At 41.0% G+C, this 16,867-nt stretch overlaps 1 protein-coding gene across 1 annotated transcript in view; it reads left to right on the forward strand.

Annotated features, from left to right (window-relative positions):
* LOC140588976 (CMRF35-like molecule 1) overlaps positions 1–14,395 on the forward strand; it is a 54,831-nt gene extending 40,436 nt beyond the window's left edge. The window contains exon 10 of the mRNA XM_072711633.1: positions 13,694–14,395. Within this exon, the coding sequence (XP_072567734.1) occupies positions 13,694–13,696 (3 nt within the window). The 3' untranslated portion in view covers positions 13,697–14,395. The remainder of the gene's footprint in view (positions 1–13,693) is intronic.
* The last annotated feature ends 2,472 nt before the right edge of the window (positions 14,396–16,867 follow it).

The raw sequence follows: 16,867 nt of genomic DNA on the forward strand, positions 1-16,867 counted from the left end.
GTGGACGTGCAGTGATGTGCATGATTTCTGCCAGACAAAAAATCTGGGCTACATGTGTATTGTCTGGCATAAACGTCTGATGATGAAATTTACATCAGCTCACCCAGGACACGACAAAAAGTGCACACAGAAAAGTAAAGTTTCAATTGGTCTTCAGGGCTTAAGAATAGACCTGGTTGTCTTTCACGCTACAGCAGGTTTGGAGAGCTAGTTACCCTCTAGCTGGTAGAGACTGGGGGCAGCGTGGGGGCCTCACACCTCCAGGCTTGTGGTTTCAGTATCTGGCCCAGCTCTCTGTGGGGAGTTTGCATGTTCTTCCTGTATCTATACTGGTTTCCTATGAGCTCTCTGGTTTCACATCTAGTGAAACATGTTCCAGGTGAATTGGTGCCTCTAAAAGTCCCCATAGTGACTGTGTGTGAGTGTTTGCCCTGTGACAGACTGGCATCTTGTCCTGGCTGTTCCCCTGCCTTGTGCCCTGTGACAGACTGGCATCCTGTCCTGGCTGTTCCCCTGCCTTGTGCCCTGTGACAGACTGGCATCCTGTCCTGGGTGTTCCCCTGCCTTGTGCCCTGTGACAGACTGGCATCCTGTCCTGGTTGTTCCCCTGCCTTGTGCCCTGTGACAGATTGGCATCCTGTCCTGGTTGTTCCCCTGCCTTGTGCCCTGTGCTGCCTCAGATCAGCTCCATGCTCCCTGTACTGTACCAGCCGTGTACTAGATAAGCATATAGAAAATGAATGAACTGAATATGTTTAATCCTTAATTAATTGCCATTTGCACAGTATGAGTTCAGGTACATTGGAATCTTCTTCTTGCCTCCCCCCATCTTGCTCTCCATAGCTCAGGGCTGATGGCACAGGGGCAGCCGGTGTGTGGCCCCTTGGAGCTGGGTGTTTATGGGCTTTTCTCAAGGACCCACAGACATGTGACTATTCTGCTGAGGCCGGGGCTCGAACTGGCGACCTTCCGATCGCGTTTGCAGTTTGTGTATCTTGCTGCTGCATGAAAAACTCCCCCCAGGATCAATTAAGTTCATCTGATCATATATTATTATATGATTCCCCAGATGATGTAGATTTACAGCAAAAGGGTCACGGGATTTGAAACTATCATGTAGTATCAGGTGCAGCATGTGGGTCTCAGATTTAGACAGAAATAACTTTTATAATATAACTTTCATTAATCCACAGATTTGATTTTTGCATATTTTCTGCATAATCTACTTAAAATTGAGGGATCTAGCATCACCCCCAACAACTTCCATCCATTGCATGGATATACATTGACCACTGCTGCAGCAAAGTGCATCACGGGACCCAAACCACAACGACCACAAGCTGGTCTCAACCCTGGAGTCTCATCGGATATTTCACAGCGTCACAATTTTGGCTTTAGATTCAAGAACAGTTTCTTCCCCCAAACCATCCTCATCATCATTAGCTAAATCCAGCTATAATACTATTTGCACCTGTGCAGTTTGTGAATTGTAATGTCAGAAGTTTCACAAAGGTATTTCTCTGTAGTGCTGCATGTCTATCAATTGTCTGTTAATATTTATTTGGGTACTGTTAGTCATTCTTTGTACTATGTCTAAACAAGTAAGCTGTCCAATGCAGTTGTAGAATATGGCAAATAAAATATCTTTTTAATTATTTTCTATAGTAATTTTATTGTTCCAGTATCAGCAAAATAATGAATATATTATCATTTCTATAGCTCTTGGCATCAATGCATGTTATCACTATCAATGCATAAAAAGCCATCCTGAATGCGAAACTGACTTTATATACATTCATTAGAGATTAGACCTGGTTGTATTTCACTCTGCAGCAGGTTTGGAGAGCTAGTTACCCTCTAGCTGGTAGAGACTGGGGGAAGCGTGGGGGCCTCACACCTCCAGGCTTTGCATGTTCTTCCTGTATCTATACTGGTTTCCTATGAGCTCTCTGGTTTCACATCTAGTGAAACATGTTCCAGGTGAATCCAGCTATAATACTATTTGCACCTGTGCAGTTTGTGAATTGTAATGTCAGAAGTTTCACAAAGGTATTTCTCTGTAGTGCTGCATGTCTATCAATTGTCTGTTAATATTTATTTGGGTACTGTTAGTCATTCTTTGTACTATGTCTAAACAAGTAAGCTGTCCAATGCAGTTGTAGAATATGGCAAATAAAATATCTTTTTAATTATTTTCTATAGTAATTTTATTGTTCCAGTATCAGCAAAATAATGAATATATTATCATTTCTATAGCTCTTGGCATCAATGCATGTTATCACTATCAATGCATAAAAAGCCATCCTGAATGCGAAACTGACTTTATATACATTCATTAGAGATTAGACCTGGTTGTATTTCACTCTGCAGCAGGTTTGGAGAGCTAGTTACCCTCTAGCTGGTAGAGACTGGGGGCAGCGTGGGGGCCTCACACCTCCAGGCTTGTGGTTTCAATATCTGGCCCAGCTCTCTGTGGGGAGTTTGCATGTTCTTCCTGTATCTACACTGGTTTCCTATGAGCTCTCTGGTTTCACATCTAGTGAAACATGTTCCAGGTTCCAACAACTGACTTTATATACATTTTTTTGGTCCGTCAGCTGATTTTCATGCATAACTTACAGTTTATCAGGGAAATCTTTTGGATTTATCTAAGTTGATATTTGATATTTCATGGCTAATGAAAATATTGTCCGTCTAATGGACAAACAGCTTTTACTACCTTGAGTACTTTTAAGAAAAACACAGGCTGAAATTACAGTTCACAGCCACATGAGGGTAGCAAAGCTATGGACACTGTATGTAAACGTAGTAAATGAAAATGTGAGCCCTCTGGCGGTGAAACAGTGTAAATACTTTTGCAGTTCAGTCTATGAAAATGAAAAGTACTGTAGATCATTGTATGTGGGCGCTGGGTAAAATAGTGACTAGAGACTAGTACCCGCTCTTGATCACAATTACATATTTAAGGTGAACAGACAGAATATACAGAAAATTAAAATTTAATATGAATAATATTCTTCATACATTTATATGTTTACATTCTAATTGCTCCTTGATGACTGCTGCCCTGAGCAGGATAAGCAGCTGGAGGATGGATGGATGAATGAATGAATGACCTCTGCTGTAAAATCAAATACTCTCAATATTCCGTAATCACTAATAAGCCAAACAGGTAAATGTTTATTGAATGATTTTTTTTTCATTACATGCAGAAAAACAGATGATCTATTATGGTTTAATCACTTCCTGTTTGTAGTGCAGAGGTTAAATGTGGACTGATAAAATGATTTTACAGTTGGCTGCAGTCTTCTTTATGTCCACTATGTGGCAGCAGTATACAGGAATGGTCATATTCTGTCTCAGTGGCTGGTGTGTGTATAAATTCATATACGCTGATAGCATGGAATTCTGCCTCCAGCTTTGTGTCTCGGATCTGGGCAGGAGTGAATTACATACTAACAACAGTATGACAAAATTACATTATACACAATGTTTTCACCAGGAAGTTAGTCTGAAAATTATTCAGATTTGCAGGTATGCATAGTTAAAGTAACAGGAAATCCAACAGGAATGGGTTCCTAAGAGAACTTTGCCAAAAGCTGCATCAAGACTGTAAGAATGACACTGATCCACCACCAGCACAGACCCCCCACCTTCTCGGGACAGGAAGTCAGCCCAGGCCAGGTCCTGCCCCCCAGCCAATAGGCCGCCTGGTAGCTGACGGTTCATCCAGCTATACTGCATTCTGGGTGTTGGGGGTGGGGGGGGGCAGCATGGTCAGAACAGAGGGGGAAGTCCCCCCCCAGGAAGTAGAAGTGGAGGGTAAGGACAGCTCACTTAATTATCAGTCACTGTATCTCAGTGCTGCTATACTTTGTCTCTCTTACAAGGCAAGTTTATTGTCTTGCAGACAGTTTCCTGCTGATGTAGACCCCCGGTCACACAGGCCACAGTCAGCCATTACTGTAAGTGATGATGTTGGTCAGGTGGGCTGTGCAAAGGCAGCATGACGATAAAGTTTGTGGTCAGTTGGTGAGAAGGGGCCGACACCCCATGCAAACCGAACAGAAGAGAGCAGAACCTGTATAAACCAAGCGGAGGGGAGAAAGTGGGTTTTTCATTGGACTCCAGGAGTCCTGGGTCACAGACAGAGACAGAGAAACAGTGACTATATGGAGAATCAGGAAGTGAGTGTCAGTCTCCACAGACCTGAGGTCAGTGAGACACAAATAAGTTCATTTTATCTGCAAGAATCTCTGTAATGAAATAGGCTGTGAACTTGGGCGTCTGTGTCTGCGTGTGTCTGTCGGGGGCTGAGAGAAACACAAACAGCGCTCAGTCTGATAGGACTGCTGATAAGGCCCAGGTGAAGTGAATCAATGTGCTCATCACCTGACTTTGCCCCCCCTGGGACGGCCCCCACCCCTGTCTTACAGAGACACCTTCCTAATAGGCCTCTTGTTACCTACTGATCCACAGAGATTAAAAGGACCTACTGCAGTGGCACTATAGAAAACTGTATAACACATAATAAAGGCTGATCCAAAGGCCTGAGGACAGACCCTCTGTATGCAGCACACAGTGTTTCTGCAGAGTCTCACCCTCACATCCTGTATGATGACATTTCTGATTTTCAGAATAAGTGACTGTCTCAGAATATTTTCTGCATCATGATAATGATTTAGGTGCTTTACGCTCGTGCAGAAGAGAAAAATCAGAAGCTATGAACTGTTAGTGCAGATAAAATGCCCTTGTCTTTTGCATCCTTTGATGTTCTGTGAGGTGTAGGATTATCTTACTGGGGTCATTTCAGCAGCACAGGTGGTTCTGTGAGCAGACAGCCGGGATGCCATCAGTCATTTCTGTGTGTACAGACAGAGGGGTCTAAACACCCAGCTTCATGTGCTACTGGGGCAGGTCTCTGTTTATCAGGGTCGAGATCAGCCTCAAGCCCAGTTTATACTTCACTTTTCCGTGTGCGGTTTTGGGCTGTGAAAAAAAAATGGTTGGTTGAAACAAAATCCTGGTCTGGATTTGTACTCTCTGGACCTGAAATTTCCACCTCTGTAAAACAAATTGCCATCCCTGCAACAGCAATTCATTGAACTAATGTTGAAATCATCCAGACCTACAAATGCTTGCATACTGTGTTTGATAACTGACTGAGATTTTACGTAAATACAGAGGTAATTGTGAAAAAGTCCCTGCGGCAACTATATTGCTTACGTAAATTAAACTCCTTTGTAGTAGATCAAAGACTACAGACAATGTTTTATTCTTTCATTGAAAGTACTTTAAACTTTTCATTTATTTTCTGGTTTAAATCGCTTTGTCAAAAGGACAAGAATCGACTGCAAAGTGCTGTTAACCTCAGCTCAGAAATTATTGGGCAAACATATAGATCTCTAGTGCAGTTTAATTCTGAACAAGTCCTTAAAAGGCATATAAGGTTATCAATGACCCACACATGTCCTCTGTGATGACTGTCAGATGTTGCCATCAGGAATGTGATTCAGACGCCATGTATGTAAAACAAATAGGAGGAAGTTTGGGTTTGTTCCAGAAGCCATCAGACTGGTGAACAGTAACAGTAAGAGATAGTCAGTGAACCTTGACGAAGGCATTTGCACTTTAAGTTGCACTTTAACTAACCTTAATGTCACATGCCTGCCTACATAAACATACTAAATACATGCATAAATAGTTATTTTAGTGAGGCTGCTTTTGAATTGAATTTTGCAAACAGTTCTTAGTTGAGGCTTGGGCAGAGTAAAGTGCCTGACAAAAGTCTTGTCACTTAACCAAGTTGTAGGAACAACAAATAATAACTTGACCTGTAGTTAATCAGTTGGAATCAGAAATGGCTTATAAGAAAGGCAAAGCCCTCTAGATTATGCTTATTATACCAAAATAAAGTTTTTTATCATTCATTGAGTTTTGTCATGTAATTAGGACAGAAAGGTCAACTTTTGCCTGGACAAAAGTCTTGTCATATACAAAAATAATGTAGAAATTATACATATACTTTATTTAGAATACACAAACATGCTACAATAACATCAGAACATAAAGTCATGATGCCTTGGAAGAAAGAATTAATAACATGTATGACTTCCATGAGCTTGGAGGACGGCATCCATACGTCTTGGCAATGACTGAAATAACTTGTTGATGAAGTTATCTGGAATGGCAAAGAAAGCAGTCTTGCAGGACTCCCAGAGTTGGTCTAGATTCTTTGGTTTTGTCTTCCAAGCCTCCTCCTTCATCCTACCCCAGACATGCTCAATAATGTTCATGTCTGGTGACTGGGCTGTAGAGCTTAGATCGGGCCCAAAAAATTAAACCCGATCCTACCCGAGCCCGTGCACCTTGTGTCCGAGCCCGACCCGGTCCGACACATTAACTGTAATTATGAGCCCGAGCCCGATTTAAACCCGACTATTTTTTAATACGTGAGCCGTTGTAACAGACGTTCTCAACTACAATTCTAAGTTGTTTGAACTACAGAAATTAGTTTAGATTTATCTTAATGAAAAATGCAACAAGGACGAAGCATGTAAACTGCATTGTTTGTTTATTCAGAATGGATCGCAAATAGATCCGAATGAAAAAAAAACGTGAACAATGATAAACACAGAAAATGAACAAGTAATTAACTTTGGATGGCATATTTAATAAATATGATAAGTTTTAGAATATTTTTAAACAAAATAGGTAATAGCGGAACTGTTGTTCTGATGTCCGCAATTATTGAGACACGTTTAGAAGAAAAGCACGTTTTCACTTATCCAGTTCGCTTGCTGCTGGAACCAGTTTGTGTGCTCGGCATCGAACTTTAAGTAAAGGGTTAAGAAAAAGGTTAAATCCTTCCGTAAGCAGCCAACGAGGTATGTGTTAATTAAGTTTTAGTTAAGTTTGTTGTATTTAGCCATGTAAATGCTAACTGAGGTTCGTGTTAACTGTATATGAATTCTCTAAGCTGTCTTTATTGTTATTTATGTTTATATTTCATTTGAATTTCAATGTTTGTTAGCTAATATTGTAAGTAAATGTGCTTGATTTTGTGTTTCCGTATCTGTATTTAGTTCTCACGTCTGCCATGATGGTGATAATAACGAAGCCACTGTCTTTCGAATAAACCGTCGGCTCAGTTAAATGCAAAGGACTCTTGTGCTCGTGTATTACGGGAGGGAGCTACATTTATAATTATGGCATAGCTCTCCACCCAATTAGGCTAATTAAGTAATGATTTTAAAAAAAAAAACCACACACAAATGCTTGATCATGGCCCCGCCCGGCCCGGCCCGGCCCGGCCCGGCCCGAAGATAGTGGCAGGAAATATCGGCCCGACCCGGCCCACGGGTCGGGTCGGGTCAAGTCTGGGCTCGGCCTCGGGCAGAGAATCTAAACTCTACTGGGCTGGCCAATTCTGGAGCACCTTGATCCTCGTCAGTTTCAGGAACTTCAATGTGGAGGCTGAAGTATGATAAGGAGAGTCATCCTGCTGCAGAATTTGCCCCCTCTTATGGTTTGGAATGTAATGGGCAGCAAGAATGTCTTGATACTTCAGGCTGTTGATGCTGCCATCCATTCTGCAGATCTCTTGAACACCCCCATACTGGATGTAACCCCAAACCATTTTTCCTCCACCAAACTTGACTGTTTTCTGGGTGAATCTTGGGTCCATGCAGGTTCCAACAGGTCTCCTACAGTATTTGCAGCATTTGGTATGCAGTTCAATGGATGATTCGTCAGAAAAATCTACCTTCTGCCACTTTGCCACTGTCCATCCTTACTGCAAGCTGTGGGCCTTAGCAAATTCAACACGGTTTTTTTGTTGTGTTCTCATTAATGCTGGTTTCTGTGCACTAATTCGGCCATGGAGACCACTGCGTGCGAGAATTCGAGAAATTGTTCTTGTAGACACAGCGGTTTCTGGTGACCAGTTCTGATGTCGCTCTACTGCAGTTGAAAAAGGGTTGGCCCTGGACTTTCGAAGCAACAAACGGTCCTCTCGAAGAGTTGTCTTACGTGGTCTGCCTGACCTGGGCTTGTCATGAACATCACCAGTTTCTTCATATCTTTTTTTTAATCCTCTCCACTTGATGTTTGGATACATTAATGACGTCTGACACCTCAGCAGACTTGGTCTGTGGTTGAATCTTTGGCATGTTGTCAGAAGTCAGGTTGCACTTCAAGTGAAGGTCTGGTTTGCTGGGGATCTTTTTATACACGACTGGGATTATGTTAATTACAGTATTTGTCACAGGTGAACCTCAAATCTGTGATTGGTTGAATCATTAAAAGACATGACAAGACTTTTGTCCTTGCAAAAACAGGTGTTATGGACTTTAACAAGCTGTGAACATCAGGACACTTTTTGACTGTTTCATTTTGCACCCAGTTATTAATGTGAAAGTCCTTGGCATTAAATTGATCCATTTATCATAACAATTGATTGATTATAAATAAAGTTATATGCCTTTTTAAGTTACTATGTCCTTATGTGACAAGACTTTTGTCAATGACTGTAGTGTTGTTTTTGAAAATACCACATACCGTGGTATAATGATTCGACAGTATAAGTGATCTAGACATTAAAAATGTAAAAACTAAATATGCAGATATCTCCACACCTCCTGCAACAATTATTCTTCCTCTGCTCTTTCTTGGTTGATCTCTGCTCTGTGAAAGTCAGTGCTGCCACCTACTGGAAACACCTAGTCAATCTGGGCTACAGGCGCCTGATGATGTAATTTACATCACCTCACCCTGTGTATGACCGAAAGCACATGCAGAAACGGAAAGTATGAATTGGCCTTCAGGGGTGGAGATTAGACCTGGTTGTCTTGCACTCTGCAGCAGGTTTGGAGAGCTAGTTAACCTCTAACTGGTAGAGACTGGGGGCAGCGTGGGGGCCTCACACCTCCAGGCTTGTGGTTTCAGTATCTGGCCCAGCTCTCTGTGTAGAGTTTGCATGTTCTTCCTGTATCTATACTGGTTTCCTATGAGCTCTCTGGTTTCACATCTAGTGAAACATGTTCCAGGTGAATTGGTGCCTCTAAAAGTCCCCATAGTGACTATGTGTGAGTGTTTGCCCTGTGACAGACTGGCATCCTGTCCTGGTTGTTCCCCTGCCTCGTGCCCTGTGACAGACTGGCATCCTGTCCTGGCTCTTCCCCTGCCTCGTGCCCTGTGACAGACTGGCATCCTGTCCTGGCTCTTCCCCTGCCTCGTGCCCTGTGACAGACTGGCATCCTGTCCTGGCTCTTCCCCTGCCTTGTGCCCTGTGACTGACTGGCATCCTGTCCTGGCTGTTCCCCTGCCTTGTGCCCTGTGACAGACTGGCATCCTGTCCTGGCTGTTCCCCTGCCTTGTGCCCTGTGACAGACTGGCATCCTGTCCTGGCTGTTCCCCTGCCTTGTGCCCTGTGACAGACTGGCATCCTGTCCTGGTTGTTCCCCTGCCTTGTGCCCTGTGACAGAATGGCATTCTGTCCTGGCTGTTCCCCTGCCTTGTGCCCTGTGACAGACTCGCATCCTGTCCTGGTTGTTCCCCTGCTTTGTGCCCTGTGACAGACTGGCATCCTGTCCTGGCTGTTCCCCTACTTTGTGCCCTGTGACAGACTGGCATCCTGTCCTGGCTGTTCCCCTGCCTTGTGCCCTTGTGCCTTAGATAAGCTCCATGCTCCCTGTACTGTACTGAGAAAAGATCTGGTTTCCTCTCAGACCCTAATACAGTGCTGCCCAAATGGCAAATTCTGGACTGAAACACAATTCACCCACTCATTCCCCTCCGATCCCTGGTCAGTAAATGATGTGGACCTTGGCTCTGTGCCCCTGATGGGAATGATAGCTGAGTGCCCCTCCCCTAGAACACATCAGCTTTGTTTTCCTGTGTCTTGCATGCACTGGAAAAAGTGTTTCATTGGATCAAAGTAAAAATTTTGCGTCAACTTGTTACATGTAATTACTTTGCTTTTTATCAACTTAAAATTTTTACTTTGATAAGAATGAACTATCCATTACTTAGCCAAAGCAAAAAGTATATTTGAATCAAATAAAGTTTTTAAGTTTAATGAAATCTCAAATTATACTTTGTTTTCTCTTTGTATTAATCTAATTATTTTACTTTACATATATCCAAATATCCAACCAAATACAATTTAAAATATTAATGTAATAAGGAATTTATTTACTTTCATAATGTGTAATTTTATGATATAAGATGAATGACTTCAAGCATCAAACTTGACAATTTATTTTGTCATAATACAAAATTTTGTACAATGTGTACAGTATCCTCAAATACACATTGTTTAACAATGTAAACATCGTAAACTTGACCATTTTTGTCAAAACATTTCCACAATGTGTATTGTTCTAAAAACATACTGTATAACAGTTTTTAGTATCCATATACATACACACTGGATACAATGTAAATTCACCATAAGAATCAGTTATGGTTTTGAAGAGAAACATGTAATCTTTCCATGAACAGTCACTTAGAATTGACTACACAATCAAATTAAAATTCTTCAAAACAAGTTTGGCACCAAAAACTGCTTTAAAATGGGCAGTGTACAACCAAGCACTTTTAAAACATACCAAATTAGCCAATGGTAGGAGAAAAATAAATAAAAATTCTCTCCTTCATGAGAAAGTATACCCAAAAATGAGACTTCTCATAATTGTCATAAAATGTCTGTTAACCAAATTTAATTAAAGTTGAATACTTAAATAGTTTAAGGATAAGTAAACAACATAAGAATGTTCATTTTTGGGTAAACTATTTAACCCTATAAAACTATAAAACATCTTAGCCAAGATAAAACAAACCAGGTTTAGTAAACAGTAGTTAACTTTGAAGATGTAGGACTTGTATAGAACCTTTTATACTAAGAAATTTACCATCAGCAGAACACTGTAGCTGGGTCAAAGAAAACAAACTTACTCCAGCAGCTTTGAAGAGAGGTTCTGCACCCTTCGGCTCATCTGCTTACTCTCTATATCCATGATTATTTTTTGAAAAGCCTCAAATGTATATTTGAGTCCTTCAGGATATTTTAAGTTCAGTGCATAAATGAGTCCAAACATCATGGCACAGGCACATGCAACAGAGGGCAACTCATTTAGTACTTCCACACCATCAATGACAATGGAAATGTCTATTGCACGACTAAGAGCATCACTTTCACGTATCACAAAAAATGCCATGGTGGTCTTTTCAAATTCTCTCTCCGCTTCCTCCCTTTGGTCAGCCTAAAAACATACAAGAACAGAGAGCAATTAAACTTTGTAAGGTGGAGGAGGAGAAAAAAAAAACACCCCATCTGAAAATTACAAAATTTAGTTAGCCGTCCTATTCTGAAGGTCAATGTAGAGCCCAAACATCTGTGCCAACTTCCATTAAAATATTTTCATTTGTGTTCAGCATAATTTGTACGTTTTATTACAAGAGTAGTGTAAGTGCTAACAATTTTCATTTTTGGGTGAAGACATACTTTTACACTCTTTGTCAACAATGGTCAACACATGGGAGCATTTAATTGTGCAAGTGTTTAAAAGCATTTTCATAGCCAATCACAGATATTTTTGTTGAGTGCAGTTCAAAATGCATGTTTGGGTGAACCAACCCCCTTTAACGGAGTAGTTCACATTAAAAATTTACATGCCCTCTTGTAATTTCAAACCTGTATGAATTACTGTCCTTTTGAACAATGTTGGTAACAGAACAGCATAGCACCCTTTCACTATTATTGTATGGACACAAAACCAATGCAAGTGAATAGGGGGCTCTTAACATTTTTCAAAATATATTCTTTTGTGTTCTGTGGAAGAAAGTCACACAGGCAAGTACTTGAACTACTTTAAAGCAATAGGTCATTACCAAATCAAAATTTCCCCACATTTCACTCACCCTCAAGGCTTGAGAAGACCATTTTTTTAGACCACAGAGCATTGTAGAGCAGTTCTTTGCTCGATGGATGCACTATTTGAAGCTTTAAAAAGTCAACAATTCACTTCCATTCTACTGCTTGGAAGTAAAACATTAAGTAGGATTATAACTTTGCCTGTATTGTTCAAGAATATAACTAAATTCAGTTAGGATGACTTGAGGGAAATTCGATTTGGTAGTGAAATATAACTTTAAAGACAAACATGGTTGGACAAAATTTCAGTAGTTTGCTTTGCCTACATTACCTGGTATTCTTTGATCAGACAGCTTGCATCTTCACCAAGATACATGATCAGGCACTTCAGCAGGCACTACATGTCTATGTCCTGATTCTACAAAATGTTCAAGATGTATTGCTTTTAATGGACCAAAACACTACCAAATTGATTGCAACAAGCAATTTTGTTTGCATCCAACAAATACCTGATCCATAACTTGAATAGTGTCCTTAGTTTTTTCACGGAGGACTCCACCTTTGCTCCTAATAACCTGGAGAAGCTGAGAGCTCTGTCTGTCCAAAGAAGCCATAAATCTCGGTAGTAAAGGTAAGGTCGTGATGCGCAAAAATTTCGCATTAATCTGTCAGGAAGAGAAAAAGAAAATAGACTTCTAAAAAAAATTATTTCACTTTGAGAACTAGTTGTAAAAATACTAGTGCTGTCAAACGATTAAAATTTTTAATCAGATTAATCACAGGGTTGCTGTGGATTAATTTCGATTAATCACGATTAAATATCATTCATTTTTAATCTATATTAATTGCATTTAATTTTGCATGACCAAACAGACTCAAGAAAAAAGGGAATATATATGCACTTAACATGTTTATTGAACATCTTGAACACGAGTCGGATGCATTCCATCTGCCACAGAAGTGCAATATCTCATGGACCCATGTCAACAAGCAAGATTTTCTGGTTAGTCGGAAAACTTTCGGATTTAAGGTACTTCAGTTTAAATAGTCTTTATTTTCGTTCACTTACAATTATCCCGAACTACCGTAAATCCGACAAATAATCCGACTCATCATGAAATCCAATTCTAGCCCGGTTAATTGCCATTGTTAGCAATATCAGTTGATAACACATTACGCGCGGTGCTTTACGTATAAAACTCCGTAGCAACACGTCCACAGATAAGTTGGATGGTATAGTGTGTGCGACTGATTTATTGAGCCACAAATGAGAAGTAGTGCTTAAACAGTATAAAACTACAACTTCCCCTTCTGTTGATAAAAGGCGCAGCTATCTTGGATTCTGAACTCGGGATCCTCTGTGCTGCTCCGAGATATTTCTTTGATCTCTGAGAAAGGGAGCGCGCATGCCGTCACTTCCTGCTTCAAAACTTAGAATCCGACTTGGAATACGAGTTCCCATGGCAAATGAAACGCACCAAAACTGCCCGAAATGGGGTGACAGACACATTTCAGGGATTTTGAGTCATTCTGCACTGTAGATGGGTTAATTGCATTAAAAATTTTAATCAGATTAATCATGATGATGGATTAATCTGCGTTAACCCGTTAATTTTGACAGCCCTAATATTTAAGTGATGAAAATGAAATGAAAAGAGAACTAAAGAGGGTTTCCAAATTAATCTATCAGTCTGATTTCCTGTAGCAGTAACATTAACACACCACACTGCCTGAAATGCTAAGGAAGGTGTTGGTGCCTCAGAAGCTGAAATGATGAATCCAGTAGCAGATGTTAATGCTTATCTGTTCCTTTTCCAGTAGGGGGCAGCAACACAGAGATGCTCCTCTACATGTGGGGAGCTGCTGCTCAGGATGACAGCTGTGAGGGACACACAGATACTGCAGTGATGGGGAGGGATAATCACCAGAGAGGAGCATCTTACAGTGATGTGAGCTGTATTTAAACGGCATGCAGCTCTCTCACATTACAGTGTGTATTTCAGCCATGATCACTGTGCTGTTTATCTCACTTGTACGTTGCTTTGGACAAGACGGAATAAATGTATACGTAAGGTATTATCTTGGCGGTCTGTGAACTGCCGCTTTTCATTCATATAAATGGAAAAAAATATTATTAGCTATCCTGATTAGTATAAAATAAAATGTTTGATATATTTTGATATTTGATATAGTTCAATATGCATCATTTTCAGGGTATTTGCCAATGTCTGTCTCTTGTGTATGTAATATTGAGCATTTACTGAGGTCTATGGGCTCTGGCTTTAATTTTACTCTCTTCTTGCGCACTTCACTGTTTCACTGCCTCCCTGCTCTCCTCTGACTGTGGGATTAAAAGCTGCTCTGTTACCATCACATCACATTTCAGGATAAAAGCTTTACTTTTAGGTTTCCACAGAATGTTAGGCTTTTGCTTATTGATAAATGAAGTATTATCTAAAATGCAGACCACAGACTGTGTGACTCATCATACATAATGTTAATAAAGATACTTTTCATTAAGCCTGCAGTGGTGTCTCATGGATGCCTCATGTAACATGGATGCCTCATACTTTCAGGGCTTTGGGTTTGAATTCTTCCCCTGGCTCTTCATCTGGCATTTGTAGGTTTTCTGGTTTCCTCTGTGCTGGAAAAACAGCCAAATACATGGTATGAAAGCAGCATAGTTTTATTATTAGGTTATTTGATGGATCAAATAAGCCGGGACACTATGTCTGCATACAAGTGTCCACAATTCTTTTCTTACTTCAGTCTCATGTTTATCATTCGATGAGATAAGAACAAAGGTTCACAGTTACTGTCTTCTCTGTGTCCAACCAAACAGAACCGGTCCGAACCAGCTCTGTAAGTACCGGTGTGACCTTCCTCCTGGTCGGCTGCTAAGTGGCCCTCGCCTTTCACACAGACAGACGGTACTTTGTGATCATAGCAAATATTCTCTTAGTAAAAATATCCAATATGTCTAAATGTATCATTTCCACTACACCTCCCACATACATACTAGCTGAAATATATGTCTGGTTATGATGTTGAACTGCATCCAGCCCTGCAAGCAGTCCTCCAACTTGCAGGGTAAAACACCTGGGGGTTGGTGGCAGTACTGACACTCCAGCCACTGTAAAAACTCCGACCAGGCAGCCAAGACACTGGGTTCAGGCCTGTTGGGGATCGGAACTGGTGTGGTGCTGAGTCATCGCCCGCTGAACGGCGACACTCGGGTCCTAACTGGGTAAGTGTGTGGAATGTCTTGTCTCTCTGGCAGGACGATCCTCTTCCTCTGCTTTCAGGGAGCTTCGTAAACCCCACGTTTCAGTAGCGGCGCCCTCTGAGGTACACGGACCAGTAGGTTCACCTATTACTGGTCTGGTCGGTCTGATGGCTGCCATACTCAGGGAGCAGATGTTGCTTTGGTGGATTGACTCCTCCCAATGGTGGCTGATGTCACTCCTTTCAATGAGCGTATTATGAGACTCAGATTAAGACTCTATCTGGGCGCCTTGTCTTAGTGCCGGTCAATATGACCTCAAAATAATATCATGATTAATTGAAAAATTTACCTCAATTTCAATTAATGAATGATTATTCTGTTTTTGGTTTTTCCCTCATATTTCACTAGCAAGGTTTGTACTGTGAACATGCTCAACTATTAAAGGGCAAATCACTCGAAATGAAAACGTCTTATAAAGAAGGTCACATTTTAGTTTTAATGTAAAAAGCAAGTTGCATAAAAAATAATTTTTTGCAAACCGAATAAATTACACTGGAAAGCGGTTGTAGTGAAACTAGCTCATGACTATAGTCTGGGCCCGGTGCCCATGGAGGGTAATGTTGAGTAAGGCTCAGAGTGGTACGGAAAGGGGGAATTAGCCACGTGTCACACACTGTGCTGCTCTGTCTACATACTGGCCCTGTTGCACAAAGGCCTCTCTGCAGTCATACAAGAACGACCAAAAGTCTCTGCAGCCACCCAGCCATGTAATTATGCTTCCCTGCTAATATTCACTGAAATCCTACATAATAAACACAAACTGGGAGGAAGATTATGGTTTTTTATAGACCTGTGACACAAATGGGCAGTAAGATGAACAGTCTGGCATAATAATTGATTGGTAGTTAATATTACGTAAAAATGCTCATGTAAGATTTACTATTGCACTTGGAAGTTGCAAGTTTTATAGTTTTAGTCACTCAAGTCTGTATTGATTACATGGTAGGACTGAGCATGCATAGCAGGATGTAAAACACTGCTGACATTGCGGAAGAGACCTTTGCTAATCTGGTTCACTTGCCCCTGGTTCCCCGTGTAGATGTTTCTTGATTTGTTCTGTTGTTTTTAAGCCCCAGTAACTCAAATCCCGACACCGTCCTGAGACCCATGCTTCTTTGTTCTGTCGTTTCCCAGACTCACATGTCCCTGCTTATTCTGGCCTTACCTGCTGAAAGCATATTTATTTTTCACTCTTACTTTGTGTTGTTTTGTCTCTGTCCCTGCTTGATCCCCATTTCCCCAAAAAAGATAAATGCATTCTCCCAGTACACCTGTAACCAGCTGCCCAATTCCCACACCACAATATTTGCAGATATCCCATCCACTGACGTTTTCACAACCAGCATGTCTCCACACAGATATACAAAGGATTTTGACTCCCCTAAACATCCATCCTGTGCTGTTTTTCTTGTTCATGCTGTAGGTTAATTTTCTCTTGTCTATACATGTTACGTGGACAGAGGTGTCTTTTTAGGAATCTTTTTAGAGCACACGTAAAATGAGCATATTTGTTTCAACTGCAAAAAAAAACCCCTGACCGTAAATGGCAAGGCGACAGCTATTTTCCCCCGCAGTGAATATCTACCAAATTTAGATGCTGTAATGAAAGGTCCAGTGACGCCCATTTGTTGAATTATACACTTTAAAATGTTACTTTAGTAAGGTTTGAGTGGACAGCGCCTCAGGACCATGGACAGCAACTGAAG

This window comes from Paramormyrops kingsleyae, chromosome 4 (assembly GCF_048594095.1).
Source record: "Paramormyrops kingsleyae isolate MSU_618 chromosome 4, PKINGS_0.4, whole genome shotgun sequence".
Classification (NCBI taxonomy): domain Eukaryota; kingdom Metazoa; phylum Chordata; class Actinopteri; order Osteoglossiformes; family Mormyridae; genus Paramormyrops; species Paramormyrops kingsleyae.